Source organism: Atta cephalotes, assembly GCF_000143395.1.
Source record: "Atta cephalotes unplaced genomic scaffold scaffold00024, whole genome shotgun sequence".
NCBI classification, from domain to species: domain Eukaryota; kingdom Metazoa; phylum Arthropoda; class Insecta; order Hymenoptera; family Formicidae; genus Atta; species Atta cephalotes.
In genome coordinates this window covers 3,152,713-3,171,007 of record NW_012130088.1, presented here as the reverse complement: position 1 = coordinate 3,171,007, position 18,295 = coordinate 3,152,713, and the positions used below count along the sequence as shown (strand labels likewise).

The 18,295-nt window shown below is 31.1% G+C and overlaps 2 protein-coding genes across 2 annotated transcripts in view; one reads left to right on the top strand and one right to left on the bottom strand.

Annotated features, from left to right (window-relative positions):
• Nucleotides 1-3,996, bottom strand: part of LOC105620113 (DEAD-box helicase Dbp80) — a 4,498-nt gene extending 502 nt beyond the window's left edge. The window contains exons 1-7 of the mRNA XM_012201620.1: nt 3,934-3,996; nt 3,394-3,632; nt 2,852-2,944; nt 2,543-2,760; nt 2,282-2,459; nt 1,957-2,194; nt 1,716-1,878 (exon numbers count right to left, since the gene is read on the bottom strand). Of these exons, the coding sequence (XP_012057010.1) occupies nt 1,716-1,878; nt 1,957-2,194; nt 2,282-2,459; nt 2,543-2,760; nt 2,852-2,944; nt 3,394-3,632; nt 3,934-3,996 (1,192 nt within the window). The remainder of the gene's footprint in view (nt 1-1,715; nt 1,879-1,956; nt 2,195-2,281; nt 2,460-2,542; nt 2,761-2,851; nt 2,945-3,393; nt 3,633-3,933) is intronic.
• Nucleotides 3,997-6,830: 2,834 nt separating this feature from the next.
• LOC105620112 (RNA-binding protein 33-like) lies at nt 6,831-17,881 on the top strand. The gene is made up of 11 exons (XM_012201619.1): nt 6,831-6,841; nt 7,111-7,210; nt 10,671-11,251; nt 11,419-12,284; nt 13,394-13,554; nt 13,625-13,798; nt 13,872-14,165; nt 14,234-14,393; nt 14,867-14,994; nt 15,852-16,460; nt 17,705-17,881. The coding sequence occupies exons 1-11, from the start codon at nt 6,831-6,833 to the stop codon at nt 17,879-17,881; spliced, it is 3,261 nt and encodes a 1,086-aa protein (XP_012057009.1).
• Nucleotides 17,882-18,295: the final 414 nt, after the last annotated feature.

Sequence of the window (18,295 nt, the reverse complement as noted above, 5' to 3'; positions counted from 1 at the left end):
GTAGTGTGTGTGTGTAGTGTGTGTGTCGTGTCGTCGTCGTCGTACGTAGTCGTACGTCGTCGTCGTCGTCGTGTCGTCGTCGTCGTCGTCGTCGTGTGTGTGTGTGTGTGTGTGTGTGTGTGTGTGTGTGTGTGTGTGTGTGTGTGTGTGTGTGTGTGTGTGTGTGTGTGTGGGGTTATCGATATTTTAATATTCGAAATTTTTTCAGGACATCTTCCTAAAATTATCTTCTAAAAGTAACACCAGAATTTTTTCTGACTTTCTGAATATTAACTCGTATCACCGGGATTTTGAAATTTAATATGATTTGTAAATGGGACTTTTTTCAATTTTTTAAAAATATTTTTTAAATATTTCAGAAGACAACAGATTTCATTCGAATTAACGTGAGATTCCTCTTCCTAAATTTTTTCCACGTATTAAGAGCTTTGACCAAACCAAAAATAAAATTTATCGACTGAATTATTTGCTTTTACACGAGTCATTTTTTTTCAATCAAAAATGAAAGCATCTCCTAAAAAATCTCTTTGTTTTTTTTTCATAACTTTGAAACATATCTTCAAATTTTACTGTACAAAATCAATTTCCGTATGTCTTTTCGTTTAAAACAAGTCCCGGATGAGTAAAAAATGATTATTTTTAGCTGAGTTATCACATTTCGAATAGAAAAGATATTTATAAGAGGAAAGATAAAAGAAAAAAATTTGTTACAACTTTATTAAAAAAAATCATAGAGATAAGGAAAAACTTTAAGAAATGTCCCAATCAAAATTGTTAAAAATAACGATCACTCTGTATGCGTGCTATATATTAAACAATTATTATATTAAACAATTTTGCCTGTCAATTTTGGGACTATCACATATTGTAATGAATTGCATACCGATCATTAAGAGAATAATATATACTATTATTGCTAAAAAAAATGATTGCCAAATCAACAAATCATTTTTTCGAGATCATATAAAGATCAACTTTATCGCCATTTTTTAATGGAATTGAATGATTTTTTTACGTAACATTTTTACATAACATTCCTCTATTCTACGCATAAAAATAGAAGGTAAAATTATTAAAAATCAATAGTTTTTACAATATATTTTATGAATATGAAATATAAAATATTTCATAAATTATTGATTTCTTGGCTACTATATTTTATCACTTTTAAATATAAAATAATGGAATAATTCGTATAAAATACATAGTTATTTTTCAAAATTAATGTAATTGTATATTGCAAATTGCATAATTTTTTTTAAAGCACCTATGTATTTTCTTTAAATCAATTAATTCATTTCATTATTTAGTACATAAATATATTAAGATCTGATTACCAAAAAAAGTAATATTTTATGAAATATTTTTTTTCTAAAATGTGCTAATGTATTTAATGCTTCAGAGATATCTCCGAACAGCATCGACTTAGAGAATGTATATGAAACATTTTGCTCTTCTAACAATAATCTTTCATTTTATTGCTAAAAATTAAATTTTATTAGGACTATGCATATAGTTTCCACAAGTAACCATAAGATATATCATAAGAATTAGCCAATCACAGTCAATTGTAAAAAAATTCTCTGATTGGCTATTTTTTATGTTTTATGATTACTATTATTATGGAAAATGTGTGAAGCAATTCTTGTTATACGCAACAAATTCAGAATCCATAAAGTATAAAAATAGGTAAAGATCTTTCTTTGTATATTTACCTCTAGCTAAAACATTTGTAGTGATAAGAACTTTCTCAAGTCCTGCTCTAAATCTATCCAGTACAGAAATTCTTTGTTCCACTGTCAAGTCACCAGATAATATTGCTACCGCATGTCCGTCTTTTGTCATTTTTCCTGCTAACCAACTAGCTGTTTTCTTCGTCTAAAAATAAGTGACATACGTTATTATAAAATTGTTTCTATAGGATTTAATTAATATTTAATATACAATCGATCTTACATGACAGAAAATAATCGCTTGTCCAATAGTAATCACACCATAAATATTAGTGATAGCTGTGTATTTTTCATCTACATTTTTGCATCTAATATAGTATTGCTTGATATTATCTAAACTTTCTTCTTCCCTTAATAGCCGTATTATTAGCGGATTACTGACTATAATCTCTGCAAAGTTCATTACTTCCGGCTCGTACGTCGCAGAGAAGAACATCATTTGACATGCACGTGGCAGTAATCTATTCATGAAATAAATATAGGTAATATTTTGCATAAAATATAAACATATTCAATCACATAAATGTTAAACATTTCGGAAAAATTACTTGTGAATACGGATACACTGATCTTGATGGCCTTGCGTAGCAATCATAACGTCAGCTTCATCCAATACAAATACAGATATTTTGCTTAAATCGAAGAACTTGAACTTTTGTCCCCAATCCAATACTTTACCTGGAGTTCCTATAATAATATGTTCACTAATTTTCGAACCACGGCTTACTGAAACAATAAAGCAATATTAATCCTAGAGAATAATTTATTTTAATAGGCAATTCAAATTGCACGAGAGAACGATATATTACTTTCTTCTCCTCTTACAGCGTACTTTATTTTTATCTCAGGACAGAAGCGCGACATCTTTGCCGCTACTTCGCCGGTTTGGATTGCTAGTTCATAAGTTGGCGACAAACAAAGTACCTGTGGGTACTCCTTTGTAACATCTACCCGACTCAACATGGCAAGTACAAACGCAGCTGTCTTACCCGTACCAGACTGAGATTGTGCGATCATATTTTGTGGCCTGAAAAAAATTTCAAGTAAGTTTGAAAATTGTCTTTCCAAAGAAAAGTCAAGAATATCAAAAATAAATAATAATTCTGATAAATACTTACGGATCAGCGAGTAAAGTAGGTAAAGCAGTTTCTTGAATTCTAGAGGGTGCATTGAATCCCAAAGCATAAACTCCTTTTAACAAGGCAGGTTTGCTATATGCAAAATAAGAAATATTTGTAATTTATATATACATATATATCATCATATTAAATTTATATCACAAGTATTAGGCTTTTCAATTGATGATACAAATCGATATACATAAATTTTGCTTTATTTTCATTATTCACTGAATACTATAAAGAATCATGCTTGTGTCAACTTGTGTTGCTAAATAGAAAGCATCCAATAGTAGTAATGATTAAAACTAATGGATCTAAATCAATGCTGTTCAAGATCTATAAATTTGGACATTGGTATGATGTATCACTATCTACTTTTCTTTTTCTTAATGAAGATAAGAAAAAGAAGACAATATACATAAGCTCTAATATATGTTAAATCAATGCTCAGAATTATAAATACTAGACAGCATTTCAATCAGATTTCCTTGTAACAATTAAAAATTAATTAAAATGAATATATGTATATAATTATTTACAGACGAAGTGCATCAAAGGTTTTGACACTGTATAACGGAGAATTTGGATCTTGTCTTTGAATCTCTATATCCTTCGTTGTCTCCACTAATCCTTTCCTTATGATCTTTTGCAGGAGTGACTTCTCTGCTGGTGAGATCTGTTCTTCTGATGTATCGTCATCACTTTTGGAATCTCCATCTTTCACAGTTGGAGCAGGAATAGATGTCGAGTTTGGTTTATCTAAGTTCAAACTCGTCACCTATACATGAGACATACAATCAATGTACTTGCTACATCAATTTGATATGATAGTTTCAACTGAAGCTTACATTATTTTCTTTTTTTTCTGGCATAGCGTGTTTCAATAAACAAAAAACAGATCAATCATATGAGTTACAACAGAAGAAAATAAAAACAAAAAAGTTAAGAATCTAAGTTATCTAATAACAAGTCGTGAAATCATCAATAGTGATTCCATGTGATTCATGAAATGGATATCATAAACATCAAAAGAATCACGCTTACACCGTTGTAGCGCATCCGCAACAATCCCGTTTTACCTTCGACGCCAATTTATCCTGTTCATCAGCGCACTGCCCCCAGTCGACCTTAGTCGAAGCCATGTCCGTTTTGATTACTCAATCAGTATCTATGATAAAGAATCCGCTATCGAACTAGTTCTTAAGATGAACTTTCAAAACTTAAAAATATATCTGATTGAAAATACTCAAGTACAGAAATCCGTTCAGTGTTCACATGCGTTAGCTCAAATTAAAGAGAAACCGAAGAGAGGACATGAAGTCCTTTTTTCTATAACTGCAAAATGCTTTGCACGCTACTGCCCTCTCAAGTACGTCAATCCACTAGTTTAAGGCTTAAACACAATAAGCAACAAGGAATAACGAGCCATCCAATCAAAGCTCTGAAATGTAAATTCGATTATTATATATCCTAGAACTCTGATTGGACGGTTCGTTATTCCTGTTGTCTGTATCTATTGTGTTTAAGCCTTTACAAGGTTTCGCATCGCATGCTTCAATATGCTCCCATAGCTTCTACTCACTCCAATGCGTTCATTAGAGTGAGAACTGTAGCAGAAGCATGTTGGAACATGCGACGTGAACAAACCTCAAGGGTTCGATCTGAGTCGGAATGTAATAAAAACTAATCAATTGCAATCGAGCATTCCCTTTGGATACGGTCAACGTAATACTGCAAACGCTTTGAAGCGTTTTTCAATTAGTCAATTTGTAAAATTCTTTCTTCTAATTGGTTCATTAAATGCTTCAAAGTATTTGTACGAGACTTTGATCACAACTCTTATCATTTCGATGTAACAGGGGAATGTTCGATTGCAGTTGATTGGTTTTTATTACATTCCGACTCGGATCGAACCTTTGATGTAAATTAGACAACAATGGCGTTCAGCGAACTCAACAATTGAGTGAACGTTGTTATTGATGTATTCTTTTAAATCATCCAATCAGCATTTTAGATCTGGATATTTATAGAACGGAATAGTGTGATCAATCACAATTCTGCAGTTATTAAGGCTTAAACACAATAGGCACAGACAGCAGTGAATAACAAGCCGTTCAATCAGATTTCTGGGAGTCGATTGTGTATCTTCAAATGAGGTGAAAATTACAAAAGTGAAAATTCATTAGAAATTTATAATTTAATTGGTCAATACCTAATCTTTGCTCACTTTTGTAATTTTCACCTCTTTTCAAAATCCACAATCGATCCTTTAGGGGTTCTATATCTTCAAACAAGATGAAAATTATAAAAGCGAGCAAATTTACTAGGTGTTGACCTAATGAAATTATCATGAATTATTCTAGTAAATTCGTTTTTGTAATTTTCACCTCGTTTTAAGAGGGTCGATTATGGATTTTGAAAGGAGGTGAAAATTACAAAAGTGAACAAAGCCATTATTCAACAATTACTAAGGCCAGTATTCATAGTCAGGTCTTACATTTAATACATGGCAGTAGCAGTAATAGATTAAGGAGGCATAGAAATCGACCAACCATAGTTGAATGTGAGAAAAATAAATTATGATATTTACGCCTACTTCTTAATTCTTTACTGCTACTGCCCGTTGTAAACCATGCATAAGTTTGATATTATATCCCAGAGCTCTGATTGGATATCTTGTTATTTCCTGTTCCCTGTGTCTTGAACCGGTTCTACATTAGTTGAAAGCTGATCGCAAGTTTGTTGCGACAGCCAATATGAGGCGATTTCAAAATGCAAGCTTCAGATTGGCTGTTGCAACAAACACTTACGATCGGCTTGCAATTAATTTTTGAATCGGTTTACTGCTGATTCTACAATGAGTCGGTAATCGGTAGTCCTAAGTCTTATCAATGAAGTTGACTAATAACCAACTTGTACGATTAAAGGTCTAAGCACAAGAATTGTCGTAACCTAACCTAACATTTACTTAGACTTAAATTGTAGACGTAAATAACGCACAAGTTTTCACATATGATGTACAACTTATTACCGTGTCTCCAGAGACGGCAATAAATTGGACATCGTAGCTTGTGCGTTACTTACATCTACAAGTTAAGTCTCTAAGTAAGTGTTACGACAATTCTTGTGCTCAGAGAGCCCTAAGACTGATTGGATCCCAACTTCACCGATTAAGACTATAACTTCCGACTATCGACTCATTGTAGAATCAGCATAATTTTCCTTTTTTCTACTTTCTTTTCTGCAATTGTGAATGGCTGCGTTCAGCAGAATGTTTATTTTGCAACTGTTGGAAGTTTTTTTTGCGCTGATTGGATTATACTTTTAGATCTAGATGCCGTGATACTGTATTACGTTTTATTTTTGTGATGCGTCAATTAAATCGTAGCATCGAAACTATCAAAAGTAGACGTGGTTCGTGTCTGTACTACATCTAAATTATGCTGGATGGAAATATATTTTTGGTCTAGTTTACATCACATTTAATACGGTTATTATAATTAATAACTTTCTATTGAATTATCTTAAGCTAGAGTGGCACATGATGCTTGTTTTCCTGTAGGATTGTTAGCCGGATTAGAATCTTGCCATCGTATTGGCTGGCACTGATAGCATCGCAGCCAATACGATGGCAAGATTCTAATCCGGCTAGCAATTTAGCAGAAAAATCGTGTGCCGCAGGTTTTAATTTCGACGATACATACATGATATAAATATTTAATTAATCATTTGATGCATATTGTATCAATTTAGTACATTCTTTAAATATTTGCTGAAATTAAGATAATTTAATAGAAAGTTACTAGTTAATACGCATAACAAATGTTCAATGCAAAAGGGATCAAAGGAATCTTCGATTTTGCGATTTGGTCCACCTTGACATCTTGCTACGTCTCAGTTTGAATCCCTTAAAGCTCATTAATGCTTCTTGATTCCGTTCTACCTTACGAACATTGACGAGAAGCTGTGATTTACGATGTCAGAGCAGTAAGTATTTTCATTTCTTGTTCCAGAATATCACAATTAATTTTAGAATTTTATTTTCGTGTAATTTTCCATTAAAATCACAATTAGAAAACGATTGCTCCGAATTGCCGCGATCGCGAATTCTCGTTCGAAATAAGCAGGTTAGAATCGCTAACGCTTCTAACAATGACGTAAATTGTTGTCACTTTGGAGACTAGAGCTTTTTCTTTCCCATTAACGCTCTTGTAATTACATTTTCTCGTAAAAAAAACATTTGTTGATTCTTTTAGTGATGATACCTTGCTGGATGAAGATCTCGGGGATGAAGAATACGATCTGGGTAATGACGAGGAGGAGGCTCTCCTAGCAGATGACTATGAATTAGAAAGGGTAAGCATATTGTTCCGTTCTTCAGTCGGATGAAATTTTATGCTCGATATATTCGGCTCTCTCAATTATGATGGTTTTTGTCTTCTTTATGATGATACCTTAATCTAGAAATTATCTTATTTTTAAATCTTTATTTGTGTTACTTTCGTTAAGTTAATTATGCCGAAAGTAATTTTTACAACTATTATTATTCATTGTCGCTAACCGAACAAATATTGTTAATCCTCTATAACTATAAATCTTTTTATATTTGGAAAAAAAATATGTAACAAATATTGATTTTGAGATATAAATTAACAATTAATTTTTAATTTTTTAATATTTTATTCTCAAAAATGATTTATAACTTTGAAGTTTTTCATAGTTGAGTACAACACTTGCATATACATATATAACGTAGTTTTATTTATATGTTAAGTATGTAGAAGTCCATAAAACAATTTGCATTTGAAGTTAAAAATTAAGCAAAAATGTATATATTACATTTTGAACATTATATTTTAAAAACCTTTACCTCCTAACATTTTATGTCTCTTTTTATCAGAAAAAATGAGCTGTCCTCATTTTTTGTAAAAAAAATCCATTATAAATAGACTTTTAGATAATGATATTGTGATGCAGCATAGTGCACCAATAAAATATTATGTTCAATTATAATGAAAATATGAAATAAAACTTAAAAAATATAAATCTGATAAATATAAATATGATATAATTTCAAAATTACATGGCGTTATAGAGGATTAAAAAATAAACTAACAATGTTTCTGTTTTTTCACGAAAATACTCTGATGTTTCTTATAAGGGATTCCAGTACAGTGTGTCCAATAAAGAAGTTGACTGATTGTTTACAAAGCCTAAAATTCTTTAATTTTATATAATAATTATGATATATCGATACTTATAATTTATATATGTATATTATTTATGTATATTATATCGTTACCTGTCAACATTTTAATGCATTTTATGCATAAGTTAAAGAATTGAGATTGCAATATAAATGTAATATCAATTATATCGACACGCGTTGATTGTACTAGGAAAAAAAACTTGATATTTCCTCACATATTCTTTTATCGCTATATGATAAATTCAAAACTTTAAAATGCGTAATATATAACTAATTATTATACATATCTAGTTTAACATATGTAAATGTACTCATGTGTGCTATACAATATCTGTTGTGCTAGATATTTTTTCAATAATTATAAATAGATATTTTCTGTTTGGAAATACCTATTTTACACGCGAATATATTTGTACCTTAACGCGAATATATAACTAAGTTTGATATTTTATTGTTTAATATTTCAATATAAATACAAGGCATCTTTTTTATCTAGATATAAATACTTGTGAAAATTGTCACTACAGTTACGCAAAAAATATATGCTTGATGTAAGCACGTAATTTGTATCAATGAATAGCTAAAAAATCATGTGGGTAGAAAAAATACAAGTAGCTGCTGATAAATTGTTGTAATATTAGATGTTATAAAACTAATAGATTACATTGATTTATTATACATATATGAAAAATGTTTCTTATATACATACATAATAGCTTGAGATATTTATGTTTATTTTAAAACATTTCTAATACAATATAACACACAGTGCAAATTTCTATATATTTTTAACAATTAATGTACTAAAAGATATTAATCTAATAATATCAATGCTAAATGTATTTATTTTACCTGTTGTGCGATTGTAACTTTTATAAATTGTGAACATTAAGCGATATCGAAAAATTGAACAGAAACGTCAGCAATGTTCGTAATTTTATTCAAACGACAATTGATTTATGATATAATACAATTTACATAATATCTTATATGTGCTAATTCCTAATGTAAATTTCTATGATTATTCTCTTTATTCCTTAAAAGAGTTCGTTACCTTGAATGGTTTAATGTGAAATACTGAATATATATTATATAGTTGCATTATAAAAAGCCTTGTATAAAAAGCAAAATATTATTTAGTTTTTCATTTAGTCAGAGTGTTAATAATTTATAATAAGCAATTATTTTCTTTGGGAATAAACTTTTATTTCATTTTATATAAAATTCAAAAATTAACAAGGGAAATACTTGTATCTAAATAAATACATACATGTATTGTATATGCTAAAGAAATTTTTTATGTGAATTTTACATTAAGCCATTCCAATAGTATAATCTTATCGACTTTCTCTTGATTTCCTGTAACGTGGTGATTGTGAAAAATTATCACCTGCAATTTTAATGCGAATTGTATCGCGATTCTTAATATTAACCTTTACCGTATAAGGTTGGGTCACTAATGACCGAGTGATTTCTGTTCGTACAAATTTCTTTGAGTCTTTCGCTAACTATAAATTATTCATTATACTACATTTTATTATTTTCCAAAATGAAGTTTCAATTTATTCTAAAAAGTTGAAAGTTAGTACATTTTTAGAGATTTTCTCCATTTTTAATAGATGAAAAAAACGGATGGATTCTAGTGACCCATATTTGGACGGAGGCACCAAATATTTTATATTGTAAGGGTTAAGTATCTTAATCTGATAAAATAGATACCATGAAAAATAATTTAGTTATCGATGCAATACAATATATTCTGAGCTGATTGAATATTTTCACATAATGATTAAAATTGTATAATTTCGTATATTAACGTATGTTATATGTTATATTTAACGAATATTAATTTAATGCAACTTATTGAATATAATAATAAAAATAATAATAAAAATAACTTACATGTATTCGATTATAGCTGATATGACATTAATTTTAAAAACATGTTTTTAAATAAATACGTTGTGATTCTCGCATTATCTCGTTATGCTGAAATTTGGAAAGAATAAACTTTAAAAATTGTGTATGTCTAAATTCTACTGTATAACTATGTGTATGTGGGTCATCGAGAATCAAGATGAATTATATTATATTGCACTGCTATATATAAATCTTGTTCCATGAAGCGTAAACAAAATTCTATTACGTAAAGATTATATTTGATTATTATACAATACGATTTATTACATTTTTCTTTTATCGATAATATATTATGTCGCATTCACATTTTTCGCTGCTGTGTACTTGGACTTGTCGCTATCATTGGTCCTTTATGAGACTTATGTTTCATTATTATCATAAGAGCATGCTTCTCCTGAATATGTGAATAGGATAATAGGCTAAAGATAAAATCTTTAAGAAAATAGAAGTCGCAAATTACATTTTACATATGTCGAATTATTATATAAAGACATTACGGAATTCTAACTTGTGCGAATGTATATATTTATAGTATTTATACCAACACATTTATGTTTCACGAAAAGAAAATGGAGAATATACGCACAACTTTAGATATGTTAATGATATATAGATTATATAACTACATTACATGGTTAAATTTTGTATTTACATTACAAATATCTGGCAATTTGATTCCCCGAGCAGCAGAATAGCTATAAGGGAGAAGAGGAAACAGATGATGTACTGGACTTAGGAGTCACGGACGCGCTCGACGACTTAGATGCTGAAGACGAAAATATAGAATTTAGTAGAGGCAATACTGATAAACGTAGCGATAACGATTTCTATAAAGATGGAGAGCATCCGGAGACACAGTCGTCGTCATATTATGAGCAAGATGAGAATGCCGAGTATGCGAATGAACATGAGGCGTTGCCTCAGTCCAACAGAAATTTGGAGTCCAATAGCATTAACGTTTCTAATAACATCGGCATGGGCGATCTGCGCGAGAAGTTGCAGAAAAACGTGCAGAAGAGCATGTACATCGGCAACGGGCAAGGAATGGAAGACGACGACTGCGAAGAGGCGAAGGAAAGGCGAAACAGATTTCAAAACGAGCGTACAATGATTTCTCAAAGGATGAACAATGATATTCCGGATACATTAGAGAATATCCTCACATCGGAACCATCCAGAACATCATTCAGAGGAAGAGGAGGACGGGGTCGTGGAGCAAGAGGAAGTAGAGGAAGATTTAACGTACAAACTGGAAACTTTAATCCAAGGTAACATTTGGTTTTAATAATAAATGATAATAAATGATTTGTAATTAATGGAAATAATAATTAAGTAAATAAGAAAAAATGAAAGGAAACAGTATTATCTGTGTGTCCTGCTTATGTTTCTCTTTCAAATGTTCTAATGTTTTAAGATAATACTTTTCACTTCGCAGATTTGGTACGGCACGGCCGAGTTTTGAAAGTCAACCGTCTGTGTGTAGACCGCCATTAATAGAGACCAGACCATGTCTTCTGGGTGTATTAAGTAACATGCAAAATCAACAGCTAATATACCAACAAGCTAATCCACAACAACCCTTTCAACAGCCCTTTGGTCTGAACGGCCCGATGCAAGGGCCGCCCGCGCAATTCACGGAGAACAGGCCGCAATTCAATCCCGGACAATTCCAGAGCTCTTTAGGACCACGTCCAATTGGCTCGAGACTGCCCGAGTATGGACCCAGAGGTCCCTTGACGGTAGGATCTATGCAAGGACCGAGTTACAATTGTTCACCCAATCAGCCACCGTATCATTCATCGATGCAACCACCATTCCCAAATCCAGTCGGTATCATGCAAGAGAATCGGCCAATGCAAAGTAATCAAGGGCCTTTATTGCAAGGCAATTCAGGCGGAGTCTCACTTCTCGGCAATCCGAACATACTGCCGTCTGGGAATCCGAATATGCTGCCACCGGGAGGAAATCTGCCGATGCCGCCTATGCAGGGATTCCCACGCCAGCAACCCTCCCAGGGCCCACCCATGCAAAACCTGCCAACCGTACCGCAAATGCCTAGTCAGCCGCCCTTCGAAAACAGATTGCCGCCGTTCCAAGAATCACAATTCGAAGGTCGGAGCGTATACGACGCAAGAGCTGGTTATCATCCCGATCAAGTACCCAATAACCAATTTAATAATACGATGCCACCGGTACCACAACAGTCGGTATCTAATGTATCACATAGTGTGTCTTTGCCTCCAGGCCACAAGATTCTAATCAACCCTCATTTTAGAGGCACTGTTCAACCTGGAAATGACGGTAAGATGTTCTTTTATTGTACATTAATTATGTATTGCATTTAATTGTGCAATTGAGAAGTATTTTTAAATAATGTAAAAAAATTAAAAATAGGCTCTGACGAAATAAATCAATAAATGGAGTGCCTTTAAGAGTTAATATTAGAATATTATGTATATATACATTAATTTATTCAAACGACGATATTATATGGCGATTAATAATAACATGGCGATTAATAATAACATATACGTTTCGATCCACGATTTGAGTCCTCTTCAATACATTATACATTTCAACGCCAATTGAATAATTTTTTCCGTATAATACGTATATGAAAACGTATACAAAAAATGAATATTCAATATGAAATATTATGTCTTCTGATAATTATAATGAATAAGAATTACCGCATTCATGGAAAAAACGACCGTAAAAATGATCCGCGCGAGTTATGTCATACACTTGGACTACCGAAGCGTACAACAATAAACACATGTAGCATTGAGTAACGCGCCAAGCAACATAATCTGCGCGAATCATGGTCCTCTTCATGATGATATAATCAAATTTTTGCAAAAAATTAAAACGGTACAAATCTTGTTATTGTGCACATATGTTTCGTCCAAATCAATGTCTTCAAATTGCCAAGTTTACTGTACAGTATAATTTTAAATCAATAATAGTAAGAAAGACATATTCGAAAAAATTTACATAAGATATCTATGTTGAACATATTTTTGAGATGCTGCAAATTCATACGCTGTAAATTTTATTATGAAAGTCAATCGCGTACTGTACAATAATATCAACTGATCTAATTAAAAGTAAAGGGAGAGAAGCCTCGAGTTATAAATAAATTAGAATATAACAGATCTAGATGTTCTATATCGTTTTATAAATTCAAACTGTTTGTTTTTATATGTGAATTATTTTAGAGATCTTAATGGTCGTTTGTATTAAAATTACATTGTTTTATTATTAATTGACTAGTTTGCGCAATAATTTCCATGCCTAACTCTTAATACTCATTTATTTATTTTATTTATTTGAATTGTCAAGAATCCATTATTATTCTTTTTTATATAGTATCTTTAATCGTGTTCCTCTTTTATGATAAATGTATTTAGCTCGACTTGCATGGGATTCTAATCAGCAAGTTCAATCGCAAGTTTCTCATAGTGGACAATTTCCACAACCTCTTTCATTATATCAGAATCAAGGATCCTACACTCAATCTCAGCAAGGTTCATCGCAATATCAACAGAACTATCAACAAAATAAAAGTGATGTAAGTAATTGCGTAATAAAAATTAATAAATCAAACTTGAAATCATTAAATTACATTATCATTATTATAGGATCCATATGCATATTTTTCTGACGTATGGCAAGAAAATAGACCTCAAAGATCTCAAAATATGAGCCCGAGTAAGCATTATCCTTCAGATAATAATTATTCTCGCGAAAGTAGTTACAACGATAGTAAATTTAAATCGGAAAGTCAGTGGGATCAAAGGGACAATTATCAAGAGGTAAATATAATCATCAAGATATTTATGTTATTTTGCTTATTTCTTATATTCATTCATTTTATCTTGGTATAAGGATCACAGAGGATCTCACCAGAGTTATCGAGAAAGAGATTTACCGCTACGAACAAGAAATGATCATATACAGAGAAGCAGAACGCCACCGAATGTGTATCGTGGCGATTCTTATGATCAAAAGACTAGATCGACGAATTTCGCATCTCGTGGAGTAAACAGGCCTTCACAAAAGAGGATCTCTGAATCTTCGGATAAACCGCGAGAATTGAGTCCGAAACGCAGTAAACCTCCCAACAGAAATCTTCAAGAAGTGCGAAGAGTACATACAGCAGGTGAAACCGTTGTTGATAAGGTAAACTTCTACAAGCAATATCTTTCGAAACAATAAATTCTAAATATATCGCAAAACTATAATCTCAGGACGAAGATAATGATCCAGAAATGCAAGAGTATCGTAAAAAAATGGAGGAACAAAAACGTCTTCGGGAAAAGTTACTACGCGAGAAAGAGAATAGACGTAAAATGGCCGCGATAGAGAAGCAAAATGAAGATACGAAGATCGATTCGAATACTATTGCAGGTAAATTATATTATTATTTTTATATTATGTAATTATGGTGCTTTACAGCACCATAAGCAAGAGAACACAGTTGTACACTCTTGTGACAGAGTAAAACACACTGTCTACTTACACTGTAACTCAAATATTGCTTCGTTTTATTTTACTAAAATGAAATAAAAAAAGATCTTATACCTATAACCGAATATAATCTTAATATTTTTTATTGTGGAGTATTACCAAAAAAATTAATGATAATGAAATGTAAAAATTTGGTACTCGCGAAGTGATATAAAACGATGGTAAGTCGAGCTTAACGTTTTAGATGTGTTTGTGTCGATTTGTGTCATAGTTTGAAAGCACGGAATCGTACAGTTACAGAGTGTCGCTTGTGTACGATGCTGGCTAGCATCTAATACAAGAATGTTCCTTTTCTATTTGTTATTAATCACAAATATAACTTAATATAATTGAATATAACTGAAATCTTTCAGCAAATGAAAATATTCAGCAAGAAACAAAGTCTGTGTCGACGCTGATGGGACTTGTAAATGACACTGTTAAAATTCGTCCTACTGTTGCTAAAGGACGCAGTCGTCCTGTCAATACACAAAACACAGAGGTACAACATTAATTATATTATTATGTTACATTCATTAGTATTGATTCATTTTCTAATGCTAATAATGAGATGTCGATTATAGAATTGCACAAAGTATATCTTTTTCTCTTGTGTGTACAGATTGTGCGTGCGTGCGTGCGTGCGTGCGTGCGTGCGTGCCTGCGCGTGCGTGCGTGCGTGCCTGCGCGTGCGTGCGTGCGTGCCTGCGCAAGCTTTGTGTGCATGCGTAGATATTAGGTCTAATAAAAAGAAATCCATTATTTTTCCATTCAATTTCATGACAAAAATAATGGATTTCTTTTTATTACACCTAATATTATATATGTCTAAAAAAAGATTTTAAAAAGAACAAATTCTTATTTTTGTATTAATATAAATTAAATAACAAGAATATCCAGTGATAATATACTTTTCAAATTATGTATGTATATAGATATTTTTATGTGAAAAAGTGAACAGATTGTAAAAGATTTAAAATTCTATCAGAATTGCATTATTATTACATATTCAATTATTAATAAAAGAAAATACATATTTTAAATATTTATTATTAATTATAATTATATGTACATTTTTAAATAGAATATCGTGATTCTTTATTGTAAACATATCTCTTATGTATATATTTAATAAAATGTACTTTTTCAATGAATTTTGTTTCTTTTATTTCCTTCAGATTAGAGTTTAAAAATTTTAAAGTTCATTAAATTTTTTAAATTGAAAAAAATTTTTTTATTGTTTGAGAGATGCATTAAAATTAAAATTATCTTTATATTATTAATATATTTTTTAAATAAAATGATTAAGAATCATCTTCTGCATAACATATTTTTCTAAAATATATGTTTTTGTTATAGGCAGCAGACAGACCATCTAATATGCGAATTATCAGAACGATACAAACTAACGATTTATCAGATACGAGTGGCTCAAAAAATAATTCCGGACAAGTGACCAGTCAAGCTATTGATATTGTACAAACGAGACAAGTAGTACAACCATCTGGCATGCGAAGAGTTGTGATACAGAAACCTCTATTAAATTCGCAAAAAGTTGCCACCACGATACAAAAAACTGTCTCCAATTTACAAAAAAATCAGGGATTACAGCAGAAAATATCTAATGTGCAGATTATACAGACTCAGAAAGTTTTGCAGAATCAGAGTAATGCATTACAAAAATCGACGGTTGTCGGTTCAAAAGCATCAATCATTAATCAGAGAGTAATGGGGCATAAAGCATCGAGTGGTCTACAGAAAACCGTGATCAATGATAATGCGAATGTCTATATTCAAAAAGCCACAAGTGCGCAACAAAATTCTCAGCGAATTGTGCTGCAGAAATCTGCAATACAAGCGAAAAAATTACCTGAAATAAAGACAAACACAGTTAAATTAGAAAACTTAGCCGCAAGCACGTCTGAGGCCCAAATCAGACGTATGTGTCAAGCCATCGGAACTATTGAGGTGACTATATTTACATGAAAAATATTCACTTGGCACATTTACTTGTATTAGTTTCCATTATTTATCATGCATGTTTCATATCACTTCTTTCATTTTTACGAAAAATACAAAGTTTATGTTTGTCTCTCAAGATTTATTTCTCTTAAGTTCATTTCTTCAAAAGGCCATGATTTATTTTTACTTATATTTTCTTTACATAGATATTTCTATATAGAAAACATTTTATTCGAAAATATCGTAGACATAAGAAAGAGACGAGATATCATTTCATCATAAACAATTTATAAATTTAGACTGTTATTCCAAATATATTATGTTTGATCTGTTATCCTTAGTTTTTAATTTACTATTGTTAATTCCAAAGATATGTATTATAATTACATTTATTCCAAAGAAATATGTATTAGAAATAAGTATTTTATTTTTTATAATACATCAATATTTCTTTATTTTATAAAACATTTGTTTTATATCGAGTTATTAATATCAAAATATAAATATCATAAACTTATTCCATTAAGTTTCTGACATGATGCAACAATTATATTTTTTTTAATAGTTTCATTAAAAAATATAATATCTATATGATGTTGGGATATATGAATGTTCCTATGTAATTATTTGGAAAAGAAAATACTTTTATAATATTAATAATATATTGTTTTTTTTACATATTTTATGTATTGTATACACATGATGTTAATATATTTGGTATCAAAATACTGATTCCAATATATTGAATATATATGTATAAATTATATAATTATTATATATTAAATTGAAATTATTAATTTTACTATATAATTTTATATAATTTGTGTGTATGTATGCGTGCGTGCGTGCGTGCGTGCGTGCGTGCGTGCGTGCGTGCGTGCGTGCGTGCGTGCGTGTGTGTGTGTGTGTAATTTATATTTTCTCAGTATTATTTTCTTCTCCGTGTATAAAATGTAATTAAGAAGTTTAAAAATTAACAAAGCATATAAATTTTTATCGTAATACAGCTAATGTAAAACATCCATAAATTTTATAAAATAATCATTAAAATCTTACACTTGAACTCTGTATATACTGACTCTTTATTTTGTATTTTATTTCGAAAATGTATACAGCTGAAATGTATATAAAACACGTTCATTCAATTTAAAAACTATATATTTTTTTACTTAGATTTATGTTTATTTTAAATAAACGATATATACTCGATAATTTAATAACCAATATTTTCTCTATTCTTCGTGTTATAGAATATACGCATGGGCGAAGGTAATGCGACCATTGTGTTTAAGACGCAATCTGCCGCTATGGTGTTTCACAAGAAATACCAGCGTAAAATGCTCGATCTATCGCTGATAACTGTTCGTCTCGTGCCGCAAAGTGCACCCGGGAGTAAAGCGGTTACGACTGTCGCGAAGAAATTCTAAAGAGGAAAGAAAGAATCTCGGAATATCCTCAGTATATCTTTAATGTTAATTTGACGTGAACCGCGACTCTCCTAGATGTTACTTCTCTCGTTTCAGGATTCATCCAGACTTGTTTAATAGAGATATAAAAAAATATGTATCTATATTTTATATATATGCACACAACACATACTTCACACACACACACACACACACACACACACAACACACACACACACAACACACACACACACACACATACACACACACAGAGAGAGAGAGAGAGAGAGAGAGAGAGAGAGAGAGAGAGAGAGAGAGAGAGAGAGAGAGAGAGAGAGAGAAGTAGTAAGAAGTAAGTAAGTAAGTAAGTAAGTAAGTAAGTAAGTAAGTAAGTTAAGTTAAGTTAAAGTTAAGTAAAAACCGTTTAAAGTTTAA

Coding starts and splice junctions, on each gene's coding strand:
- LOC105620112 (XM_012201619.1), top strand. Junction 7,211..10,670: donor ATGACTATGAATTAGAAAGG/GTAAGCATATTG, acceptor TTCCCCGAGCAG/CAGAATAGCTATAAGGGAGA. Junction 14,394..14,866: donor CGATTCGAATACTATTGCAG/GTAAATTATATT, acceptor GAAATCTTTCAG/CAAATGAAAATATTCAGCAA.